This window comes from Erpetoichthys calabaricus, chromosome 11, assembly GCF_900747795.2.
Source record: "Erpetoichthys calabaricus chromosome 11, fErpCal1.3, whole genome shotgun sequence".
NCBI classification, from domain to species: domain Eukaryota; kingdom Metazoa; phylum Chordata; class Cladistia; order Polypteriformes; family Polypteridae; genus Erpetoichthys; species Erpetoichthys calabaricus.
Window position 1 is genome coordinate 43,292,549 of NC_041404.2, and position 26,920 is coordinate 43,319,468.

Genomic DNA, 26,920 nt, shown 5'->3' on the forward strand with positions numbered 1-26,920 from the left:
TCTTTAAATATAACAATTCTATCCCACTTTTCATAACTCACTGTGATAATAATGTACTATATTACCTTAAATCAGAAAAACAATAATATTATCTAAAGATTTTCAGAATTTGGCAAGAATTTATTGGTGTTATTCTAAAATAAACTACCAGGTCTCTATATCTGCCCTGTTGTCTTTTTTATTTTTATTAATATATATAAAAGAAACAATTTTACACTTAGCCTTTAAGTCACCTATAGCATTCCAAACTTCATCAGGGTAGGGTTATAAGTGGTGGTTAAGGTTTAAAGCATCTTTTTGGTACACTTTACTAATCCCAGAGGGGAAATTGTTTTTGCATATGAGCTTTTGGGGGTTAGAGCAGAGGGTCAGCCCTTGTACAGCACCCCCAGAGTAGCTTTCGGGTTAAGGACCTTACTCAAGGCCCATTTTAAAATATTAGGTTGATTTTACATTTGAATCAATGATATCATACATAATGTAACTTGATTTTTAACCTCAAAAAATTATGAAAAATAAACCTAATCTTTGGTTTTAAAATGAGACATTAAAATAAACTTTGAAAAATAATTTATTAGGAACTGGCAAAAAAATTACCACAGAATAAACTAGGTTTTTTTGATTAAAAATGAAATTTAATACAATGAAGTAGAAATATCCAGCTGATTTCTTGTTGCTAGTAAAATGTGGATTATTAATGGATAATTAATAATTATATTATTATGGATATATAATATTATTATATGTGAATTTCCCCTTGGGATTAATAAAGTATCTATCTATCTATCTATCTATCTATCTATCTATCTATCTATCTATCTATCTATCTATTGCTTTCATCTTGTTAAATCTATCCCTTTCAAGCCAAGCTCTCCATACATCACGTAATGGTATACCATACATTTGAGTGAAAAAATGAAGAAGTCGAATGCTCTTCAAAAGTTTATGTGTTGTTTACAGTGAGTCTATTTTCAAAATTCTTATTAGTTGGGTATTCATTTCTAATTGATCTACAATGAGTGAGAATGGGAGTGTGTGATGTTCCATTGGCTGCTGTCTCACATAGTTTCCTTTTACAAACTTACTCCCTGTGTTACCAGGAAAGGCACTATTCTCAACGATCTTGTACCAGACTATAAATCAAAATACATACCAGTTCACAATGGTGCAATTCATAACCCAAGAGTACTGGAAAAAAATTAGGAAAATGGATGAAAGAGTAGGTGTTGTGGTATCTTTTATTAAACGTGAAATATGTTTTGTGGTTTGTAGCCACAGTTGTCAATGATTCTATAAGTGGCTTACAGTTTTCTTAAAATTATAAATTATAAGATCAAACTAACAGCAATGGCTGCTGCCCTGCATGACGTAACGGTGCTGGAGAAGAACTTTAGAGTGATTCCATAGAGGAAACATTTTTGGTTCCCAAAATTTCCATCCACATGAAGGTTCCAGAAAGAGCATTTATTTATTTAGATCAATAACAGGCACCATACATGAATAGATGGTAACACATTTCTGAAATACCAATGGCTCATGATGTTAAAAGTACTCTTGCTGCATTCAATAATATTGGCTAAGTTCAGGTTTTCTTAATCTTGTAGTGCCCTACTAGGTAGCCTACCATACATAATAAGGAGCTTTTCACAAAGAACCAACTTCATATGCAAAAAACCCAAGACTTAAATGGTGCTTTGTCAAGCAATTGTTTAATGAGGAGTCCGATAAAAAAAAAAAACATAAAATGTTATTAAAGAAGCATTATCCTGTGTGGATAGCGCTTATACTGAGTAGCGCTATATAAATGTAATGAATTATTATTATTGTTATTATTTATAAGACTGAAGAAAATGTTTGGAAATGGACTAATGAGTAGGTGCTATGTAAAACTGAGATTAAATGTGATATTTGGCTATGTATTCATTTATGAATAGCTTTTATTTTATTTTTTAATTCAGGAACAAGTGAAGGAAATTCTGTAACCAGAATTAAGAAAACTTCATTAAAAATACAAAATCCTAAAAATTGAATTCATTATAAAAATTATCAGTATTAAATATACAATTTTTCCCACGTCGATCATACAAATTAATTAATTAATTAATTAATTAATTAATTAATTAATTAATTATTGATTAATTAATTAAGTACTTGATGCGAATAAGCATAACAATAACGTTAAACGCTTACCTGAATTGGTGTGTCAGCTAATTCGCTTATCGTTCCTTGTTCCGGATTCCTCTCCAAACTTGACACAATGAAGCCAGTTCCATTGGGCATTGACTGCCTCACCAACATTTTTCCTTTTCTTGATTCTGCCAAAAGCACACTGTGCCAGTAAGCGTCGCTCGAATATAAAGTCGAGTGTGCCGGCAGGTCAGAAATCATTGAATCTCTTTGGCTGTAGCAGCTAATCCGATGTGCTGTTTTATCACTGTCTTCAGATGGATTGTGATGACATTTAAGTGCAGCACAGATCACTATAGTTAAAAGTAACAGAAATGTAACAGATGCGAGACCGATCATCAAATATATGTTTAAAGATGATGAAAACTCCGGTTCCAGCTCATCATTAAATGTCATAAGACCTCCAACTTCTGGGTCAGATCTTGATATGAGAATCGTAACTGTGGATGACAGTGACGGATTGCCATTGTCCCGGGCTTGAATCACAAGTCTTTGTTTGGAAGAGTCTCTGAGACCAAACCGTCTTCTGGTTCGAAGCTCACCACTGTGTTGGTTTAACGTAAATAACGTCTGGTCAGTAACTTGAAGTAAATGGTAAGTAATTCGTGAATTCTGAACTGAGTCGTCATCAATTGCAATAATTTTGGTCACTAAATATCCTTCTTCAGCCGAACTTGGAATTACATCGCTAACTATTGATCCATGAGGGCGCCATGGTGACACAATAACCGGAGTGTTATCGTTTTCATCAAGAACAGTTATCTTAACAGTAACGGTGCTGCTTAACTGAGGAGTGCCAGAGTCTTTAGCTACTACATTAAAAGTATAAAACGTCCGTTTTTCATAGTCGAAAGACTGCAATGAGTAAATGTTTCCATTGTCCCGATTGATGGAAAAATATTTCGTGAAGTTGTTATTAGAGTCAGTTTTTTCTTGTATGTAATATTTCAGAGCGCCGTTTAGATTTGCATCAGGATCCTTTGCAGTAATGGAATAGAGCAGAGAGCCAGGAATGTTGTTTTCTGGTACGGGAATATCGTATGAAGCACGAGAAAACGATGGCGCATTGTCATTTACATCCAAAAGATTTAAAGAAATTGTTTTATTGTTTGATAGAGCCGGCGTTCCTTTATCCTTCACGACGATAGTAATATTAAAGCTAGATTTTCTTTCTCGATCCAAAGACTCTGAGGTCACCAGAGCATAAACATTTTGCATTGTTTGCTGAATTTCAAACTCATTAAAGTCAGACATATAACAGTTTACCCTGCCATTGTTTCCAGAGTCCAGATCTGTGACACTAAACAGTGCGATAACTGTTCCTATGGGTACATCTTCCAATACTGAGCTCTTTAGTGAAGCAACAATTATTTCTGGCTGATTGTCATTGCTGTCAATGATTTTTATTATTACTTTACAGCGTCCAGTCAAAGGATTTGGCCCGTTATCTTTTGCTTGCACAAATAATTCATATTGATGAGATTCCTCGAAGTCCAGTAGTTCATTAACACTGAGCTCACCAGTTCTAGGATTCAAACTGAATTTCATTTGTGCCTCCTCTGAAGTGAGAGGATTAAATGAATATAATAACTCAGCATTGGAGCCTTCATCAGCGTCTGTCGCGTTAATTATAATAAAAGTGGTTCCTATTGATGTCTTTTCTGAAACCTCGACTTGGTAAATCTGTCTTTGAAATTTTGGAGGATTGTCGTTTTCATCAAGTATGGTAACTGTGATATTAATAGAGGCAGACAATGCAGGTTTTCCACAATCCAGTGCCGTCAGAGTTAAATTGTGCACCGCTCGTTCTTCTCTGTCCAATGTCTGCATAATTAATAAATCTGCGGACACAGAGCCATCTTTCCAAGTTTGCACGGCTATCTCGAAATACTCATTTTTGCTCAATTTATAATTACATACTGAGTTATTACCAACATCCGGGTCCACGGCCTTTACCAACAAAAAGCTCTCATCTTTTACCTTGGATTCTGAAATGTTCATGAAACTTACTGTGACAGGGAATCTTGGAGCATTGTCATTCACATCCAGGATTTCTACCTCGACACTAAACATTTGTAGTGGGTTTTCAAGTAAAGCCTCCAGATTAAGTATGCATTCATCTTTAAATGCGCAAATATTTTCTCGGTCGATTTTTTTCTTAATAAATAAATGTCCGTTTATTTTGTTAACATCCAGATAATGCTTCCCAGTCCCCAAAGCAATTTGCAGGCCACGTTTAGAAAGATTGCTTATATCTACATCAATATCGGAAGCTATATTTCCAATTACCGTTCCTTCCTGCATTTCTTCTGGAACAGAATAACGGATTTTCAAGCAAAAAATATTTGCTATCTTACAGAGTATTAATAAAAGATTCACTAACCTCAGCATCTCCAAGAACACAGTTAAAAACACCAATGAAATATCAAATACGAACAATCTCTCAGCTGCATATCCTTTCAGAGAGGCAGTTTCGACATATTAATATCTATGGTTGCCTTTGTTCTCCGCCTGCTTCAAATGAATTCGTATAATTTTCCCTGTTTGATTAGCGAATAGCGACACTGTGAGGCCGAAAGAGATACCTCTCTGAAATTTTCAAATACAGTATACCTAACAGTCTAATTTGGTTCTTTTTATCTATATTATAACACAATATCGTTTTGGTCGAATAATACTTAACGATGTTCGGAGTGTGAACTTAGCCCATCAATAACAGAGTGAAAATGTCAGTTGTAATTAAATATACAATTTAAGGGCGTACAAGAGTAATCTTTCAACAAATTACAATCTTTAGACTGCTAGGGGTTACCACAGTGATACAATGGCAATATTAAATCAGAATTCACACAGTTTCACATTTTAAATACATTACTGAACTAGAATCTTTATCCCTTTTTTTTTGTCAAACTTTTTTTTTTTTTCATGAAAAAATATACTAAAATCAGTGCTTTCCACACTCAGGTATTTAATGTTTACTGTTCTAACGCTTTAATTAATACATTTCAATGTATTTTTAACCGTAATAACACTTTATCTTTAATGCGTTTTAGTGTTATATTTTGAAACCTTAGAAGATGTATTGTTATTTACCTGAAACAATAACTTGTTTTTCTTTATAAAAACGTTTTCTACATGATATCCTTTATTAAATGTTTCAAGGTGGAGATTACATGCCGATAAACTTTAACAAAGACTAACAAAAAAGCAACACATTTCATTTCCATGTTTGTGTAGAATTTGATATAAATTATTTTAACTGTAAGTTAATCACTATAAAGGGCACCAAATAATTTTGATCTGTTGCTCTTCCTTTAGTTCAGTATACATTTCTATTATTTCATCAACATTAACAACAGAAAAGTAGCATTTGTGAGTTGAAGACAGGATTTATTTAATTGATAAACTTTTCCAGCACAGAAATTTCATAATTTACTTATAATCCATCCATCCATCCATTTTCCAACCCGCTGAATCCGAACACAGGGTCACAGGGGTCTGCTGGAGCCAATCCCAGCCAACACAGAGCACAAGGTAGGAACCAATCCTGGGCAGGGTGCCAACCAACCGCAGGACACACACAAACACACCCACACACCAAGCACACACTAGGGCCAATTTAGAATCGCCAATCCTAACCTAACCTGCATGTCATTGGACTGTGGGAGGAAACCGGAGCGCCCGGAGGAAACCCACGCAGACACGGGGAGAACATGCAAACTCCACACAGGGAGGACCCGGGAAGTGAACCCAGGTCCCCAGATCTCCCAACTGCGAGGCAGCAGCGCTACCCACTGCTACCCATTTACTTATAATCTTTAGTAAAATATGTTAAGAACATGTAACTATAAAGAAAACAAAAATTAGATAAATAAATATTATTTTTTTATTCTGTCATTCTGTTTCTTTGAAGCTTTCCTGGACTGTATAAATAACTAATAAACTGCGGCAAGCTATTAATGTTAGAGGATTAGCAATAAACATCTCATCAGATAGTCAGTTCTTGAACTAGAATCTTTATCCTTTTTTTTTTTTGTCAAACTTCTTTTTGTCATTACATAATTAGAGGAGTCAGGTGTCCCTGTGCAGCACTGAACACAAGGAACATGGTTACAGGGTATGCCACACCATCAAAAGGCATGCTTACTCTCACTAACCAGACCAATAAAAAACTTAATGCCGTATGTCTCGATTTAGGGATGTGAGAGATGGCTAAAGCACTCCTTAAAAATTCTCATGGAGAAAACATAAATATTAATTTCCATTTGATTTTGCACTGTTTTGCATAATGGTATTTTCAATATGAGATACTTTATATTATAACTCATGGGCTTTGACTTTCTTCATTAACACTGGTTATGAATAACATCAAAATATTAACAATGACATCATTTGAGGGACAGTCACTGCCAGAAGATAAACGGTGGATAAATTCAAATGGAAAATATGGATCAAATACACAATGTTACATTTTCATAAAACCTAAAGGGAAACTGTACAATTACTGTATGTGTCCTGTCCTGAATTTGCAAACTCCTTCTTTCAATACCCAGGCTATGCACTTTTGTATTCTTTGGTGTGGATCTTATGGAGTATCTACGGTTTTCTGATAACATCCCTGAAATGTAATGGTTGCATTAATAAGTAACCCTTAATTGCCCAGGGAGAGTGAAAAAAAGATATGAGTATCAGTGTGAGTATCATAAGTCAGATTGGTACCGCATCCATAGCTCTTATACCTGATATAATAATAACATGCTCAGAAAATAAATGGATCAAAGAGGCAATCATATTCTGACTCCCATAGATCTATTATAGTGCTTTCCACTGGCAACCAAAAAGCTATAGAATGAGGTTAAGGCTGGTCTCCATTTCATTCTGTTTCTTAGATTACTGAATCTAACCTCTGTGTGATTGACTCTTGTTTTACGTGGAACTTGGGCTGGTCTGATAACATTTAATGAAGGCTATAGTTATGTTATGTTTACTGGTGGATTACAGTAGATAACAATCTTGTTCTGAAACCTTTTTTCTGCGAATGGCAAAGTTAAAGACTTTCTTTAATTGTTATTCATTTTTGGAAGAGAAAACATCTGGAACAAGTAGAAAGGTTTGACAAAGAGATTTGAACTTCATATAACAGATTTTGTCACTAGCCCAGCTAAAGTGCACAATGGCCCAAGTGGGTATTTAAAGATGTTATTTTACAGAACGACTTAATTAATCACTCTGAAGGAAAATTAGGACTATGAAATACACCTGAATGATTAAGAGAGAAAGACATAATAATATTATCAATTTAAGCCAAACAGTGAATAGATAAAGTACTATTTCATTTAAAAGCAGACGAAATTATTTAAAACTCTCAAAGAGCAGAAAATATTGTCACAGATAAAGTCACAGAGCCATTCGAGGATGTGGGTGATGCCTATTCAACTATAAATAGCATTTATACTTGCCTTTGAAACCTATCATGTCATCTCCCATGAGTGGAACTATAAGAAAGACCTCTTGTTACTATGTCTGCTCAGCATTTCCACATTCCTCGTAGCATGGCATTACTCTTTGGCCAATACTTTTACTGCCAGAGACACTACTCATTGTAGAGCAAGATGCTCGGAAGTTAATACATGCTTTTGTATTTATTTGGCTAATTTACTGCAGCCCACTCCTAACTAGTCTATTTAAGAAAGACATCAATCGGTTGCAGTTAGTCCAGAATGCAGCAGCATCTTTGCCAGAAAATGAAAATTTGAGCACATCTTCTCAGCATTGTTACATTGTCATTAAAATTTTATTTTAAAATATTCCTAATGATACATAAAGCTGTAAATAATCTTGTCCCTTCCGATATTTTGCAGTGCCTATCCCACTATATTCCAAGTCATGACGTTAGTTCTTCTAACACCATTCTGCGTTTTAATCAAAGAGCGAGCCAAGTATAAAAGAAGTGGTGAGGAAGCCTTTTGCTGTCATGCACCAAAAATCTGGAATACTTTACCAATAGAGTTACACCAGGCTAACACTGTAGAACATTTGAAAAATCTTCTAAACACCCACCTTTTAATTTTGGGCTGTTTTGTAACTGCATCATAGTTCTACCCTTAATAAACTGACTATGCATAGAATTATGAAACTCTTCAATGAACCATTCAACAATCTTAATCAATCTTTACTATTCTCTGTTTTTGGTTCTTTTGCGGTGGTGTTCTGCCCCACCACCATCACCCAATCCAAGTCCTCTGCAGCCACCTGTGATGTTTGAATGTTTGAAATTTTCAGATTACTTTGCATTTATGGGGTGTGCTGATACGGGGGGTGAGACAGAGTATAGGAGTCTGGTGGAGAACTTTGTTTCTTGGTGTAGAAAGAATTGTCTGCAGCTAAACATCAGCAAAACCAAGGAGCTGGTTATTGATTTTCACTGCACCTAAGAGCCTCTACGCCTGCTCACTATTCAGAGAAAGGAAGTAGAGTTGGTGCACTGCTACAAGTATTTGGGGGTCCACAACAGTGACAGGTTAGATGGGTCTCCGAATATGGAGGATCTACTGTATATAAGAAAGGGTAGAGTATGCTCTTTTTTCTTAGGAAACTGTATTCCTTTAATGTGGGTAATGACCTCCCTCATGGCCCCTACAACTCTGTGATGGCCATTGTGATTTTCTACGCTGTGGTGTTCTGGGCTAGTAACATCACATCAAGAGGGGCCATCTGAATTAACAAACTAATTAAAAAAGTAAAGCTCATTTATGGGAGGTACTCTGAACCCACTGGAAGTAGTAGCAATGGTGAGAATTAAAGCAAACCAGAGTGCCATTATGAGCAATGCTGCACATCCTCTCTCTGACACACTTACACTGAGGACTTTCAGCCAATGAATTATTCAGAAAAAGGGTGCCAGTATACATTAAGGGGCTCCTTTATATTAACAGCAAAATGTTAGCATAATGCCTCAATGAGAATGGGACTGGCAAGTCAGAAGTTTTTCTTTTTAATGTTCTTTCTTTTTTGTCATACACTGAAAAAAGTATAACATTGATGTTGTTCATTCAACGTAAATTTTCTCTTTCAGTCATTTAGTGTTGTAGCTTGAAATATTTGGTTTCAGATCTCAATCAAAGTAAAAAAATATGTTTGTACCAAAGTAAGTTATGGTGGAGGGAATAAACGTAAAAATCCTATTTCAGTTAACTTAATATTTTAGGTTGTTCATGTGCTGTGTTTGAGGGGCCGTTTGTATATTCTTTCTGTCGAAGTTTCCAGTGTGATGGCTTTCCAACTGCCAAAAAAGAAGAGCAACTTAAAAAATAGATTTACTTCACTATAAAATAAGTGAATTGCACCCAATCACTCTAAATGATTTGCCTCAACTTAAAAATTGTGGGATCAATAAGCTAAAAAGAATTATATTGGTTCAGATTGGAAATATTAAGTGTGAATCATCACCTTATTTTACAGTGTGTATGTATTTTTATTATTTATTTCTTTATTTGTTTGTTTGTTAAAGAGCTTCTAAAAAAATGCCAAACTTCCCCTTGGGACAAATAAAGTTATAAAGCTCAATATGAAGACTCTGACTTTTCAAAATTGTATGGCCCTAGATAGGCCATTGGCAGGCCAAGGAGGTGCATGCAAGAGGGTTGGACAGAAATGTTGCTTCTATATTCCAGATATTTCTCATAATATATCTGACCTAACCTTTGAAATACTCCATGTAGCTGATACAGTTTTTAATCCTGTTTGGACATCAGAATTAAAGGCAGACTGGTTTACTAATCTTGTTTCTTTTTACCCAGTTTTGCTAAAAGCAGAATTTGTTGTTTTATATTTACTGTATTTCTAAATGTGGTATGCTGGCTTTCCATTCAATTAGAAACTAATTGAGAAAAATTTTTTTATGGTTGACTCATGTTATAAGTGGAACGTGTGCGTTACCTTTCTTAAAAGAACATGAGAAGCAATAACTTTTTTATTTTAGACAATTGATATAGTATAGGTTCTGTACCCTGATTTACATATAGATCATCTTATGTTACATTTTATCTTCCTTTTCTAGGAAAATATTTTTTCCAGTATTTCCAAATTAGATTTTTTTTAAACCACAATTTTCCACCCCTTCCTTATGTTTTTCTTACCGAGGCAATACTGGTCAGTTTTGAAGACTCAGACAGCATCTGAACAATACATAAAAACATTTCCAAGAATCATCCTTTCAACAATCCTGCATGGTGAGAAAAAGACTTATCAATTCATATTTCAGAAAAGCAGTGAAAGTCAGCCATACATAGGATACACTCTTGCTCTATATGTGCAAAGCACTAAATTATTTAACTTAAAATCTTTAGTCAGTCACACTTTTCTTGGTTAAAATTGTGAAAAATGTATCCAGGGCAAGATTCAACTTGTGAACATTACCATCAAGCACAGCATCACTGGACCATTTGTTTTGGGAATGCACCCAATTCACATCATTCTGAGCAAATATCACAGGCAGACTTGGTGTCACAATCACACCTAATCGTAACAGCTATATTTGGTGTACACTTGGACGGTCTTAAAGTGGATAGGGGCAAACTGATTATAATAGCCTATACTATACTACTAGCACACAGACTCATTTTGCTTAAGTGGAAAAATCCTAATCCAACTTTTGTAACTCAGTGTGTAACAAATGTTCTATATTACTTTAAATGAGAAAAAGTCAAATTTCCAATTAGGTGATCTGTCCAAATTTTTTTTCAAAGCATGGTAATTCAACTAGAAGAAAATAGATGAAGCATTTACACAGGGTGAACATTTTATTTATTTTTTTTGTTGTATTTTTTTTGTTTGTTTGTTTTCTGTTTTTGGCTCTTCTCTTTTGATTTTAAATCACGTGGATAGTTAAACTCTTGTTTTGTTTTTTTTTTTTGTGTTTTTTTTTTTCTTTTTCTACCTGCAGTGTTGAAATGTAGAAAGCATTTTAAAATGAACCACTTTGCATACGTGTTAAGATATTGGACATTTACCTGTCTTTGACTAGTCTCCTTTGAGGTTGGTTCCAACATTGTACCTAGTATCACCAAGATAGACACAGATGCCAATTACAGTAATCCCTTGCTACTTCGCGGTTCCCTTTTCGCAGATTCACGACTTTGCGGATTTTATATGTAAGCATATCTAAATATATAACGCGGATTCTTCGCTGCTTCGTGGGTTTCTGTGGACAATGGGTCTTTTTACTTCTGGTACTTGCTTCCTAAGTTGGTTTGCCCAGTTGATTTCATACAAGAGATGCTATTGGTGGATGGCTGAGAAGCTACCCAATCAGAGCACGCAGTTAAGTTCCTGTGTGTTGCTGATTGGCTCAGCGATGGAGTGCTGCATTAACCAGGAGGTCTCATCTCACTCATTCAGCATTAACGTGCTACTGCTGCAGGGGTCGTGTCCAAGCGCCAACAGAAGATGCAAATGATTGCAGAAAAGGTCAAAGTTTTGGATATGTTGAAGGAAGGGAACAGCTACACCGCTGCAGGACACCATCACAGCATCAATGAGTCCACGATTCTTTTTATTTAAAAAGGAGGAAAAGAATATAAGATCTACGGCCGCAGTGTCCTTTAACCAGGGCGCAATACGAGTTGCAAGTGGACATGATAAGGCAGTAGTCTGGATGGAATCTGCTTTAGGAATCTTTGCAACAAGGTCGACGACGTCATGACCGCCTACAAGCTGCTACGTGTACTTCGCTATACAGTAAGTATAAACTTATCTACTGATTTCATATTGCTTAGCAGTTGTCCCTGTTATTAACAGAGTAAAGGGTGGTTTGTAAACAATACAGGGAGGGTTTAAAAACGTCCAAATACACGTTAAATAATTAAATAAATATGGTGTCCCTACTTCGCGGAAATTCAGTTATCGTGGTCGGCCTTGGAACCTATCTCCCGCGATAAGTGAGGGATTACTGTATCCCTTACAAGCTAGAAGAATACCCTTGGAGGCCTCAGCTTGGCCCATCAGGTCCCATCTGCATAAACAAAGGGAATCATAGAAAAACTGGAAAGTAATAATAAAGCCAAGAGTTTGTGGTATAGCGGGTCCGCACCTTCAAAAGAAAAGGGCCAGGTTTTAAATCCGTATAGCAGTGTCGTTCTCTGTGGGCACGATTGCACGACCACGGGGAGTTAATGAGGAAGTTGGAGCGAGTCGCACCTGCACTTGTGTTATAATATGTTTTATTATTAAATTTTATGTCACTGTTCTCTGTGCCCACTGTTATGGACTCATTCATACAGGCAGACCAAGTATGGTACACAGGATCAGCATTTAGAATTGCCGAGCCAAAGACAACTGGAGAATTGAATAGTCAGCCTAAAGACAGACTTTCAGTACACCATCCTCTTTCCTTGTTGGGAGAATGAGAACTGTATGTAGGCGTTGTGCTATTCCTGTATTTTTTAAGGTGGGGTTTGAGTCCTTTCCTGTCCTTGTTTGGATCCATAGAAGGAGCCTGCACATGGAGCAATGAGGATATAAGGATAGACCTACTGCCAACACTTTGAAGCTGCCGGGCGGAAGATTATGTCTTCCGTCCGAGGCCGGGCAGCCGGCTGGTTAAATCCTTTCAGCGTGGTGACGAAAGATGGCAGACTGCGTAGGTCAAGATACCCACATTGCTTGATATGTCTGTCATAAGCTTCCCATTTGTAATACCGTGTGAACCCGTCAATAAAGAGCTAAATTATCCTTATACTTCTCGTGTAAATCTTGTAACCGTCTTATTGCATGCTGGAGGCGGATAATACCTTTTTATTTATAATTATTTAAATTCAGGTTAATTAAAACGGTGCAATTGATAAGAACACATTTCCAGAGAGCTAATGCCTCTTAAGGAAACAACTTGTGGGTGCGATCATTCTCAATTGCTTCATTGGCTTCCTGCGGCGTGTGACTAAGTTGCTGTGCTCACGGAGACGGGGCTATATATACGGTTCGGCAGCAGGAAGGGTGATAGATCGATCGAGGAGAACACAAAGAGCGAAAAAGGTTAGAAGACATGAAAGAGCACTCTTAACAGCAGGAGGATCTGGCCACCTGGAAGGAGGAGACAGCACGAGCTGGGGCCCCGCGAAGGAGCGTTTGGCTGTGACACTCTAGGGACTAGTCCACCCCACTGAATGTTTGGTGGAGTGGGGTGAGCAAGGCGGGTGTCCTCCCGATGGATCTGAGGAGCGACTACATGAGTGCGATTGATGAAGGCAGGAGAGCCAACCTTGGACGGTCTGGCAGTGGTGCAAGCAGGCAGCCAAGATGGAGGTCGGCCGAAAGGAGCTCGTGGCTGTTGGGTCTCCGCCGGCTGTGGGAGCAATAGTTGAGCCGGGGAGAATGAGAGACGGAGGTGGGCTGAGATCGTAATAAGAGAGACTGCATTTTAACTTCTGATTTTAACCTCGGATTTTAATGGATTTATTTATTGATAATTGTTTTTATTCCCACTTTGCACTGTTTTTATGGAATATTTATAGAACCTTCCAGAAGGACAACCATCTCTGCAGCAATCCACCAATCAGGCCTGTATGGTAGAGTGGCCAGATGGAAGCCACTCCTTAGCAAAAGGCACATGGCAGCCCGCTTGGAGTTTGCCAAAAGGCACCTGAAGGACTCTCAGACCATGAGAAAGAAAATTCTCTGGTCTGATGAGACAAAGATTGAACTCTTTGGTGTGAATGCCAGGGGTCACTTTTGGAGGAAACCAGACACTGCTCATCACCAGGCCAATACCATCCCTATAGTGAAGCATGGTGGTGGCAGCATCATGCTGTGGGGATGTTTTTCAGCGGCAGGGACTGGGAGACTAGTCAGGATAAAGGGAAAGATGACTGCAGCAATGTACAGAGACATCCTTGATGAAAACCTGCTCCAGAGCGCTCTTGACCTCAGACTGGGGCGACGGTTCATCTTTCAGCAGGACAACGATCCTAAGCACACAGCCAAGATATCAAAGGAGTGGCTTCAGGACAACTCTGTGAATGTCCTTGAGTGGCCCAGCCAGAGCCCAGACTTGAATCTGATTGAATACCTCTGGAGAGATCTTAAAATGGCTGTGCTTCCCATCCAACTTGATGGAGCTTGAGAGGTGCTGCAAAGAGGAATGGGCGAAACTGGCCAAGGATAGGTGTGCCAAGCTTGTGGCATTATATTCAAAAAGACTTGAGGCTGGAATTGCTGCCAAAGGTGCATCAAAAAAGTATTGAGCAAAGGCTGTGAATACTTATGTACATGGGATTTCTTAGTTTTTTTATTTTTAATAAATTTGCAAAAACCTCAAGTAAACTTTTTTCACGTTGTCATTATGGGGTGTTGTGTGTAGAATTCTGAGGAAAAAAATTAACTAAATCTATTTTGGAATAAGGCTGTAACATAAGAAAATGTGGAAAAAGTGATGCGCTGTGAATACTTTCCGGATGCACTGTATAATGCACAGGTGAGGTTTCATCTGGAGTTCTGTGTAAAGTTTTGGTCTCCAGACTACAGCGCTAGAAAATATCCAGAGAAGAGCAACTAGGCTGATTCCAGGGCTACAGAGGATGAGTTATGAAGAAAGATTAAAAGAGATGAGCCTTTTCAGTTTAAGCAAAGGAAGATTAAGAGGAGACATGATTGAATGTTAGAACATGTTCTAATGTTCTAACATTCTAGTATGTAATTGTTGCATGAATGGTAATAAGAAAATTATAAAACTAGACACAGCATCTAAGATTACGAGCAATATATACATGCTACATATTCCTATATTTTTCATTAGGTTATCTCTTTCATAATTGACATTTCTTGGGTTTAAATTTAACATAATTGGAATTCCATACACTACAAACTGCACAATATAAATTCATTTTGAACTGTGTTATTACTTTCAACACTCTGAAATTGACCATTTGTGCCATAGTCTACTTTTCTATTAAGGACAGGTTATGTAATTTACCATTAAAATAAATTGCTGAAAGTTCTTTATTATATGAACATACATTTTCAGAAATTAAAGCTTACCAAAAACATACCTGAACACACAGCATTATGTATTTATTCAACTTCAAATCATTGATTATAAGTTGGTAAGAGCCATGTCTTTGCACTTTTAGAATCATATCCACTAAACATTTGCAGCACGCAATCCTCAAAATTGAAGGTATATTGCCTAAAACAACATAACAACCTCATAGAGACCTCACTCAGCACAGTCTTTTTCAGGAATTCTTTGCCAAAAATTCAGAAGTACACCTAATCATTAACACCAGATGATACAGGGACATGCACAATACATTGTTATTTCCTATACACCATTGCATTTTTGCTTATCTTGTTTAAATAGAACAATCCATCCCTATGTACTTTAGAATTTCACAAGAATGGAATTCTGTTTCTGTTCTGTTGCCTTTTTCTTTCTTTCATTTTTTTTTTTAAAAAGCATTTTACCATTAGCCTTTTATTCATCTACAATCCAAAACGGTGGGGCTATAAGTGTTGGTTATGGTTTACTGTATCTTAAAGTATTGTAGTAAATGTAAAGTTGAACGGATGGTGTTTCAGATGTTGTAACTTGATTTTTAAGCTCAATAAAATTTAATATATACACTCATAATCTTTGATTTTAGATAAGGCATTAAAATAAACGTTGAAAAACAATTTCACCGATGAAACATTAACAGAATAAATTAGGCTTTGTAATTAAAAATGACAGTTTAAGATAATGGTGTGGACATATGCAGCTGTCTTCTTGTGCCTGCTAAATGGCACATTGGTCCTAAACCAGCTTAGATTTTTATGAAAGTTATTAATCATAAAATCAAATTAAAAGGAAAGACTGCTTCGCTACATAATAATATAATCAGTTTCCGAAACTAGAAAGTTTACACATTTTAAATTGTGTCTTTATTATAAACTTGAGCAAAATTACACCTTTCATTGGCTAACTAAAAAGATTACAATATGCAAGCTTTCGAGGCAACTCAGGCCCCTTCTCCAGGCAAGATGTAATGGTAATCTTTTTAGTTAGCCAATAAAAGGTGTCATTTTGATTGACTTTTCACGACATTCATAATGGCTAACACGGTACAACACCATATTAAAAACTTGACGAATCCGTTACAATATTCCCCTTAGCGTCGCTCAAAAACAAAGAAACAAACAAATAAGCAAATAAATAAATATCCTGTTGAAACCTTACCTGAATCGGTGTGTCGGCTAATTCGCTTATCGCTGCCTGATCCGGATTCCTCTCCAAACTGGACACAATAAAACCAGTTCCATTGGGCATTGACTGTCTCACCAGCATTTTGCCTTTTCGTGATTCTGCCAAAAGCACGCTGTGCCAATAAGCGTCACTTGAATATAAAGTCGAGTGTGCCGGCAGCTCCGAAATCATTGAATCCCTTTGGCTGTAGCAGCTAATCCGATGTGCTGTTTTTTCACTGTCTTCAGATTTTTTGTGATGGCATTTAAGTGCACAACAGATCACTATAGTTAAAAGAAAGAGACATGAAAGTGATGCTAGGCTGATCATCAAATATATGTTTAAAGACGAAGAAAACTCCGTTTCCAGCTCATCATTAAACGTCATAAGACCTTCAACCTCTGGGTCAGATCTTGATATCAGGATCGTAACTGTGGATGATAGTGACGGATTGCCATTGTCCCGGGCTTGAATCACAAGTCTTTGTTTGGAAGAGTCTCTCAGGCCAAACCGTCTTCTTGTTCGAAGCTCACCACTGTATTGGTTTAATGTAAATAATGTCTGGTCAGTAACTTGAAGTAAATGGTATGTAATTCGTGAATTCTGAACCGAGTCGTCATCAATTGCTATAACTTTAGTTACTAAATATCCTTCTTCAGCCGAACTTGGAATCATGTCGCTAACTATTGATCCATGAGGGCGCCAGGGTGACACGATAACCGGAGTGTTATCGTTTTCATCAAGAACAGTTATGTTGACAGTCACGCTACTGCTTAGCTGAGGAATGCCAGAGTCTTTAGCTATAATATCAAACGTATAAACTGTCTGTTTTTCATAATCGAAAGACTGCAGTGAGTAAATGTTTCCGTTGTCCCGATTGATGGAAAAATATTTCGTGAAGGTGTTATTGAAGTTGTGTTTTTCCTTTATGGAATATTTCACAGCGCCGTTCAGATCTGCATCAGGATCCCTTGCAGTAATGGAACACAACAGAGACCCGGGGATGTTGTTTTCTGGAACGGGAATTTCGTATGAAGCTCGAGAAAACGATGGCGCGTTGTCATTCACATCCAAAAGATTTAAAGAAATCGTTTTTTTGTTGGTGAGCGAAGGAGTTCCTTTATCCTGGACGACGATAGTAATATTGAAGTTAGATTTCTTTTCTCGATCCAAAAGCTCTGCGGTGACCAGAGCATAAACATTATCCGCAGTTTTCTGAAGTTCAAACTCATCATTGTTTGATATGCGACAGTTTACCCTGCCATTATTTCCAGAGTCCAGGTCTGTGACACTAAAGAGTGCGATGACTGTGCCTATTGGTACATCTTCAGACACTGAACTCTCCACTGAGCCAACAATGATTTCAGGCTGATTGTCATTGTTGTCAATGATTTTAATTATTATTTTGCAGCGTCCAGTCAAAGGATTTGGCCCGTTATCTCTTGCTTGTACAAATAATTCATATTGCTGAGATTGTTCAAAGTCCAATAGTTCATTAACGCTGAGTTCACCTGTCCTCGAATTCAAATGGAATTTCATTTGGGCCTTCTCAGAAGTGTGAGGATTAAATGAATATAATAATTCAGCGTTGGAGCCTTCATCAGCATCAGTCGCGTTTAATGTAATAAACGTGGTTCCTATTAATGTATTCTCTGAAACATCTGTTTGGTAAATCTGTCTTTCGAATTTTGGAGCATTGTCGTTTTCATCCAGTATGGTAACCGTGATATTGATCGAGCCAGACAATGCAGGTTTTCCACAATCCAGTGCTGTCAGAATTAAATTGTGCACCGCTAGTTTTTCTCTGTCCAATGTCTGCATAATTAATAAATCTGCGGACACAGAGCCATCTTTCCAGTTTTGGACGTTGATCTCGAAATGCACATTTTTGCTCAGCTTATAATTACATACTGAATTATTACCAACATCGGGGTCCACGGCCTTCACCAACAAAAAGCTTTCATCTTTTACCTTGGATTCGGAAATATTAATGTAACTTACACTGACAGGAAATCTCGGAGCATTGTCATTCACGTCCAATATTTCTACCTCGACACTAAAAATTTGTAGTGGGTTTTGAATCATGGCCTCTAGATTAAGTACACATTCATCTTTAAATTCGCAAATATTTTCTCGGTCGATTTTTTCCTTAATGAACAAATGTCCGTTAATTTTGTTAACATCCAGATACTGTTTTCCACTCCCCAATGCAATCTGTAGACCCCTTTTAAAAAGATTGTCAGTATCAATACCGATATCGGAAGCTATATTTCCAATTACTGTTCCTTTCTGCATTTCCTCAGGAATAGAATAACGGATTTTCAAGCAAAAAATATTTGGCATCTTGCAGAGAATTAAAAAAAGATTCACTAACCTCAGCATCTCCGGGAGCACAATAAAATATATCCGTGAAATATCAAGTATGTCTGCCTTTCAGCTGAATATCCTTTCAGAGAAGAAATTTCGACAAAATATTCGTGTCTGTGGTTGCCTTTGTTCTCCGTCAGCTTCAAATTAATGTAAGCTTTATTTTCCCTTTATGATTAGTCAACAGCGACACTGTGAGCCTAAAAGGGGTACTTCCTTGATAATTTCACATGTTATACCAAGCAATGTAATTTCATTTTATCTGCCTGATTTGGAATACAGCGGCGACATTTGCCGATTTCTGGTTTAAAATGTTGGAAATGTGAATTTAGCAATGCAATAATAGCGTAAATATATCAGTTTTATTTAATCTTATAGTTTTAGGGCATACAAAAGCATCTGTGAACAAAATTTCTTATCAAAAAGAAGTTGGATTCTTATGGACCTTAAACAAGTTATATTGACGTAATTGCAAAATGTTGCACCATGATTGTATTTATTGCGAATTTTAAGGTGGAGATTACATTAAGATGAACTTCAGTATTAAACTAAAAACAAAGCAACAACGTTATACGTTTCATGTTTTTTTCAGAATTTAAGATGAAGTATTTTAACTGTGAAGTAATCATCTAAAAGCAAACACATTAATTTTGAACGTTATATGCCCTTCTCTTTTGTCAATATACATTTACATTTCTTAAGTAAAATTAACAACAGGACAGGGAGTTGAAGACAGAACGTATTTGACTAATAAACTGAATGTCTCTCATCAGGAATGTAGTAATTTAATCAGAAACCTTGGTAAAATATACTAGGAACATATAACAATAAATAAAACCAAAGTTAGACAAATACATATTATTCTCTATTATATTTATTTGAGGCTTTCGTGGGCTGCATGAATAACTAATACACTACAGTAACCTAATAATGTTAAGGGATCATCAATGAAAACCTTATCATTAAAGTCAGGTTCTTTGTTTGAATTTCACCCGTTTTTTTATTTTCAAACTCCCCATTTTCATTGCAGGATTACAGGAATCCATTTGATCTCCTTCCCACACTGAATGCAAACATTTCTAGATGGTATTTCATGCCATCACAGGGCATACTTACTTCTCACTCACTAATTACTCAAAAACTGTATTTCTGATTTTGTGGATGTGGGAGATCACTGGAACACCTAGTCAAAATTCCCATGAAGCCAGGCATAATATGAAAATTTCGTGATAACATGAAATCATTTTGTTTTTATCTGCGAGGAAGCTGTGCGAATTACTGTTCTGGTATGTCACACTTGGTTGGGTTTTGCTATAACAATAGATTTTCTGTTAGAGATATTCTACATTACATGTCTTGGGTTTTGAGTATAATGGGCATGGGTAGCCATTAAATACAAGCAACACTTCATCAACACTGTCAGTAACATCAAAAGATTAACTTACCTAATGTGAGAACAGGCAATAAAGATTTTTGCAGATTACTTTGAAAAGATCAACTGCTGATTTATTTAAATGGAAAATATAGGTCAAATATATCATTTGTTATAATTTTGTAAGGTTTAGAGCAGGCATGTAAAACACGTGGCCCGCGGGCCGCATGTGGCCCACAACAGAAATCTGTGCGCCCGCATGACAGATCCTCACAGGTGGCGCAGTGGTAGTGCTGCTGCTTTGCAGTAAGGAGACTGTGGAAGATTGTGGGTTTGCTTCCCGGTTCCTCACTGTGTGGATAGCGCTTTGAGTACTGAGAAAAGCGCTATATAAATGTAATGAATTATTATTTTATTATTATCCTAGTTAGCACTAAACTTGTACAAAATGATTACTATCGTATCTTATTGACTTTTCTTACTTCCGCCTTCTGCCAAAGGCGCGTTTTCCCATGGCATTATGGTACCGGAAACATCATCTGCTAGTTTAGTTGCAGCTGCGGCGTTAGCTCCTTGATACCCTAGGCATGACACTGCCCACCGCCCAATGAGCTTTGACCAAAGATAATGACCCGCGACATCGCAACTGAAGTGCTAGGCTGCAGCAGCCTGGCCAGGCTACACTAATGGCTGGGATGCTGAGACTGGCCACTGGGCAGAACTGACCATCACGAGTAGTAATAGCTTGCATATTTTCACATTTTTTTGCTCTAGTTTTATGTAATTTTGTGTTAGTATTGTAACGAACAGTTAGTGCAGACTACAGGTGAAGATCTGAAGTGGACATGAGAAGTTGGTGAGTCACTTATTAACAAATTTTTGTGATTTTGAGTTTGTAAAATTAGTGTAGGTCAGGGGGCTTTTTGCATATCGGCCTATTTTACAATATAAACTTTGAAGTAAACTTAGTAAAGTAAAATTTGATTTTTGGAGGATTTGTTTTCTAACTTGAATTACTGAGCAATGAGTTCAGTGAGCGTTTTCATGATTTCAGTTCGCATGAACAGGACTTTGCGCCGTTTACGTCATCATACTCTTACAACATTGAGAATGTGCCTGAGAATATCCAAATGGAATTGATTGAACTGCAGTCAGATTCTATTCTGAAGGCAAAATTCAACGAAGTTGGTATGCCAGGCTTGTATGCTTACCTGCCACCCTCGTATGTGCAGATCTGTAAGTTGGCATCGAGAGTACTGTCTATGTTCAGAAACACTTACCTATGTGAGCAATTGTTTTCGTTAATGAAAGCTACCAAAACCCCACATCGCTCAAGACTTACCGTCGAGTACCTTTCATCCCTCATAAAAGTTGCAGCTGCTCAAGATTTCAAGCCTGATGTTGACGAACTGGTTACTAACAAGAGATGCCAAGTGTCGGGACAAAGAAATAAATCTCAGACTGTAAGACTCCTATATAAGGACCTAACTAAGAGGCTAAGACTCTAATTGTACGCTGTTGTATTGAGATTGTATGGGAATAAATTGCTTTTCTTTAAACTTTAAACTTTATGTTACATTTTTTAAAGTTTTCAGTATTGGAAAGAAAGCTACAGTAACTTTGTATAATAGTATAATTGTATCTGTTACAGTGAGGCCCGCTGACACACGTATGGCAGTCGAAGCGGCCCACCAATGGTAGTGAGTTTGACATGCCTAGTTTAGAGGGAACTGTGCCATAATGGTCATGGCTACTGCTCTAAATCTCCAGACTCCTTGTTACAAAACCTTCGCTATATGCACTACCTTTGTTGCTGTGGGTTTTTTCTATGTCTGGCAATTTCTGACAAACATTAAAAAAAATTTACATTTTGTGTTAAATAATAATTCTGATTGCCCCAGGGTGAGTGAACATGGGTTTGGGTATTGTAGTATCATGAGTCAGACTGACACCACAGCCTCAAATGGGTTTTTCCTTTTGCCCAAGAAGCAGATTCAGAAAATAAATACATCAAAGAAGCAATCTGATTGTGACTCCCTTAGACCTGTCAAGAAAATACACCACCCTGGCCCACTAGTGAAAAAAACAGAATCAGAACAGATATGGACTGGAGAGACTGCAGAGGAAAATATTCACATCTACTTGTGAAAATATATCTGTTAGCTTGGAACATTTGAAAATGAAGCAATAAACAGAACATGAGGATAAAAATAATTTTGAAATTATTATTCTTATCAAGATCTGCTGAAAGATCTGAACGTTTTAACTAAAATGGTTTTATATTCAGTCTTTCTCTCAAGATCTGTTCAAGATCTGAAAATTATGAAGTACGGTGACTTTTGTGTCAAGATCTGCTTCAAAGACTTCAACCTCCTCACTAGCTTTCAGTCAAGATTTGCTCAAAGATTTAAAATGTTTTCATACTCAAGTATTATGTTTGATTATTTCATCCAAATGATACTTTTTAAACAATATTGTGTTAGTGTTTCTTAATTTCCCCAGGGTGAGTACGGACTCAATGAGTCAGACTCGCACCACATCCATGCTTGGATTCTGCCCAATAATAATAATAATAATAATAACGATATATTTTATTTAAATAGTACCTTTCCCAATATAGAAACAGCTTTAGAAAATCGATCAGTCAAAGAAGCAACCATATTTTGACTCTAGTGGATCTATTATGGTGCTTGCAGCAAAAATGAAGTTACTTAAAGAGGTTAACGCTGGTTCTGTTAAAATGATATTTTTCCATACATTTCAGGACCTAATTGTGGAATATCTCTGTATGGTTGACTCTTGCTCTATATGGAATGCTGGCCTGAAAACGTCTAATTAAGGTTGTAGTAATGTTGAAAGAGTATATAACAATCATGTATGCAAACCTTTATTTCTGGGAATGCCAATTTTAAACACTTCATTTAATTGTTTTAAAGTGTTTAATTTTGGGATGAGAAAACATCAGGAACATGTAGAAGGGAATAACACAAAATCTATACAAAACATAACAGATTCTGTCTTTATATCCTAACAAAAATACATAATGTCCTTGCTAGCTGTGTTAAGATATTATTTTTAAAGAGTTTTAATGAGTCACTCCGCAGGAAAATTAAAAGAAGATACACCAACAGTTGCAATCAAGAAATGCACCTGGAACATTAAGAGAGAAAGGCAGGAGAAAAGATAGACAAAGCAGAAAATTCTTTAGGTACTATTTCATTCAAAAAAACAGTAATAATTTCAAAGCCACAGAGAGCAGAAGAAATCAAATGAATGAAAAGAAAGAGAAAATAATAAAATATTCCACGTTGCAGGAATGCTAAGCTCCATGTTTAAAAACTGATTCAAGCACCACATGTATATGGAAGACTAACTAAACCACAGGTTCATAATAAAATCTAACCTGTACTGCTGAACAATATGAGACATATTAAATTGATCCACTTTGCACATTTGTGAAAGTGTTTGAGGCTTCACCTCTCATTAACTAATGTCTTGCTTAGGGCTGGTTCATGCATTACACCCACTGCTACAAGCATGGCTGGAAATAGCACCAAAGTCACTGGGGTGGACACCTTGGTGCTCAGCTCACAAAGGGGACAGTTTACATGAGAGACAAATGCTTAATTGTAGAAAAAGTCCCAGGTTTTTATCAACAGTACAGATAATTACTGCAATCTGCTATACAACACATCCTTCAATCCCACTTAGTTCCTCATGATAATAAACCTATTTAATCAGGTCTAAATAAAAAGCATTTAAAATAAAACAAGTCCTGTTTGGCATATTCATGAGGCACAATCAGAGCAAATGTCTGATAAGTCACTTTTATTAAATCAGGCATCTAATGTGTTGCAAGTGAATTTAAAGCGACTCCTGCTGCATTCCATAATCAAGACTATGTTCAGGATTTCTTGATATGTTGGTATTCTTCTACATAGCCTAATATGAATTAAAGATTTCTATTTTCTCCACATATTAGGAAGTTTTTCAAACCCCAAAAAACAATTTTTATATGCGAAGAATCCTTCTATGAATTAAATAGTCATTGATCAAGCAATTATTCTATGAGAAACCACACAATTCAGTAAACTACCATTAACGAACCAATATTTTCAAACGTGCATTCATCAATTACTGTGTTACATGCATTGAAACAGCTGAATGACCAAAAAAGAAAGATGAAATTGGTCCAGTATTAAGTTGGGACTTTTTTTTCTTCAATCCAAATACCCGATTTCATGATTCTCATAATGTATGAGTATATGAGTGTGTCTGGTGGGGTGGCAAGGTAAAGTGAGGAGATTCTTTAGACAGTTGACACCCAGGGGCTGTTAGAGATCTTAATCTGACTTTGGACACTGGGATAGGCACTGTTCCCATCGAGCATATACTAAGTAAAGGGATGGACCTGGTTGGGCCAGGACCTCAGCTTAGACCATTGTTTCAGCCATACCAATCATTTCTGAGGACACCACAGAAAATGTAATAAATAATGTTAAAGATTAGAAGTGAATAGGCACTACACAAGGAGAGCAAATATTACAACAGTATACAATCAATGTATGGATAGTCACAAAAATCATAGACCCATCATCTAATATTATGATATACACATACATACAATCAACAAATACATACACAGTAGAGAAACATATTAAACAGTTATTATAAATTGAGACGTATTATATAATTAATTCAATGAAAACATAGCTAACAAACAAAAACATGCAGGAATACTGCAATTCATTTTTACGTCATCCTAAAGATTTAAAGAAATTGTTTTTGTTTTTTTTTTCATGAGCAGAGGAGTTTTTTTAATCCTTTATGGTGATAGTAATATTCAAGCTAGAACTATTTTTCTTGATCCAAAGGCTCTGCAGCCACCAGAGCATAAACAATATTCACAGTTTGCTGAATTCAAACTCATCATTGTCTGATGTATAACATTTTACTGAGCCATTGTTTCCAGAGTCCAGATCTGTGACACTAAAGACTGTGATAACTGTGCCAATGAATACATCTTCAGATTTCTGGGTGGTTGTCATTGCTGTCAATTACTTTTATGTTTACTGTGCCTTGTCCAGTCAAAGGATTCAGCCCATTAACTTTCCCTGTGGATACTGTGCTTATATGTGGCGGCTTCCGACTGGTCTGTGTTTTACTTGGTCAACGTGTTACCCGAGGTGACTGATCATTCAGGCCCTGCTTCACCGCATGCTAGGGTGAGACATGACCAGTGGTTGCAATGGAAGCAAATTACTCGCATTACTCTCATTCGATCAAAGAGCAAAGGGGGCAGGGTCACTTGTAAAAGAGCTGCTGATAGATAGAAATTGGAAGAGGTGACTTCATCCCAGTTTCTCAGATGACTCCTATCAGTGATGGCCTGTAGTATGGAGCAAACTTTGTGCTACACATGTTTGGACCTACAGATTGTGTATGTATAATTGAACTCTTGCATACAATGACCTGTGTGGCTAATTTCACCTCTGAAACCATTCAACAACTTTCAGGTCAGGCACTTGCAACTACAACTGTGATTTTGCAAAATATATGGCCCCAGATATGCTCTTGACAGCCCAGCGTGGTACCTGCAAAAGGGAAGAAAAGAAATATTCCTCCTACATTCCAGATAAAATACGTATCATAATTTATCTGAACTGGCCTATAAAATACTCAGTTGAAAGTGCAGTTGATCCAGTTTTTACACCTGATTGGACATCAGGACTGAATACTGACTGGTTTACTAATAACAGAAAGCATCCCAACTCCAGGGTTCTAGTTATCAGTAAATTACAAGGACATGAGAACTTATTGCTTTCTATATACTTTGATATTAACTGTGTATTTAAGCAGTGTATTCAATAGCTGTAATTCAGTCATTACCTCTTCTGTTCTGCATGTCTCCATATATTTTAATAAAGACTTCTCCCCCATCCTTAAATGGCTTTGTGAATTTACTGTATCTTTGCCAATAGCAAATGAATGAAAACAAAGAAAAATTAGTAGAATGCATTACAAAAAAGCAAAACTGAGCAACCCATTTAAGAGCTGGTTGAAGCACCCAGAGTGATGAAGACTAATTAAACGATAAGTCAAGATGAAATTTTACCTGTAGTGCTGAGAAATATGAAACATTTTAAATGGATCCAATATGTGTAAGTGTCAACGTGTTAGAGATTCACCTATCGTTGACTAATGTTTCATTTGAGGTTGGTTCCTGCATTGTACCCAGTGTCACCAGGTTTAGGCACAATTCCCAATGATCTTATTTAGGCTACAGGAACAGACTTGAGGGGCCTCAGCTTAAACTATCAGGAACCTTTTGGATGAAGTAAGGTAACCACAGAAAAACTAGTAAGTAATGTTAAAGCTTATGAGTTCTTTAAACTTGAACAGGTACTATAGAAGACCAACAAGTATTATAAAAATATATAGCTGGTGCATGAATAGTCACAAATAACAAAGAAACAGCATCCAGAATTATGTATTTATATATATATATTTATATATATATATACTGCTCAAAAAATTAATGCTGGATATCTATACTGATATGGACTGGGTAATGTGTTAGGAATGAAAGGATGCCACATTGTTTGATGGAAATGAAAATGATCAAGATACAGAGGGTTAAATTCAAAGTGAAAAATTGATGCGACAGGCTAGTCAATTTTGCTGAAATTTCATTGCAGCAACTCAAAATCGTACTCAGTAGTTTGTATGGCCCCCACATGCTTGTATGCATGCCTGCCAATGTTGTGGGGGGGGGGGGC

General features: G+C 36.7%; 1 protein-coding gene across 11 annotated transcripts in view; it reads right to left on the bottom strand.

Moving 5' to 3' along the window:
* The window catches only part of LOC114661297 (protocadherin-10-like), a 287,170-nt gene that overhangs the window by 191,284 nt on the left and 68,966 nt on the right, over window positions 1–26,920 (bottom strand). Inside the window, exon 1 of one of the 11 annotated variants that reach the window (XM_051933734.1) lies at window positions 16,397–19,163. The exons of 9 other annotated variants lie outside the window; for them this stretch is intronic. In XM_051933734.1, the coding sequence (XP_051789694.1) occupies window positions 16,397–18,784 (2,388 nt within the window). In that variant the 5' untranslated portion in view covers window positions 18,785–19,163. Of the gene's footprint in view, window positions 1–2,190; window positions 4,685–16,396; window positions 19,164–26,920 lie in introns of those variants that run through there. One more of the 11 variants, XM_051933729.1, reaches the window with a different exon arrangement.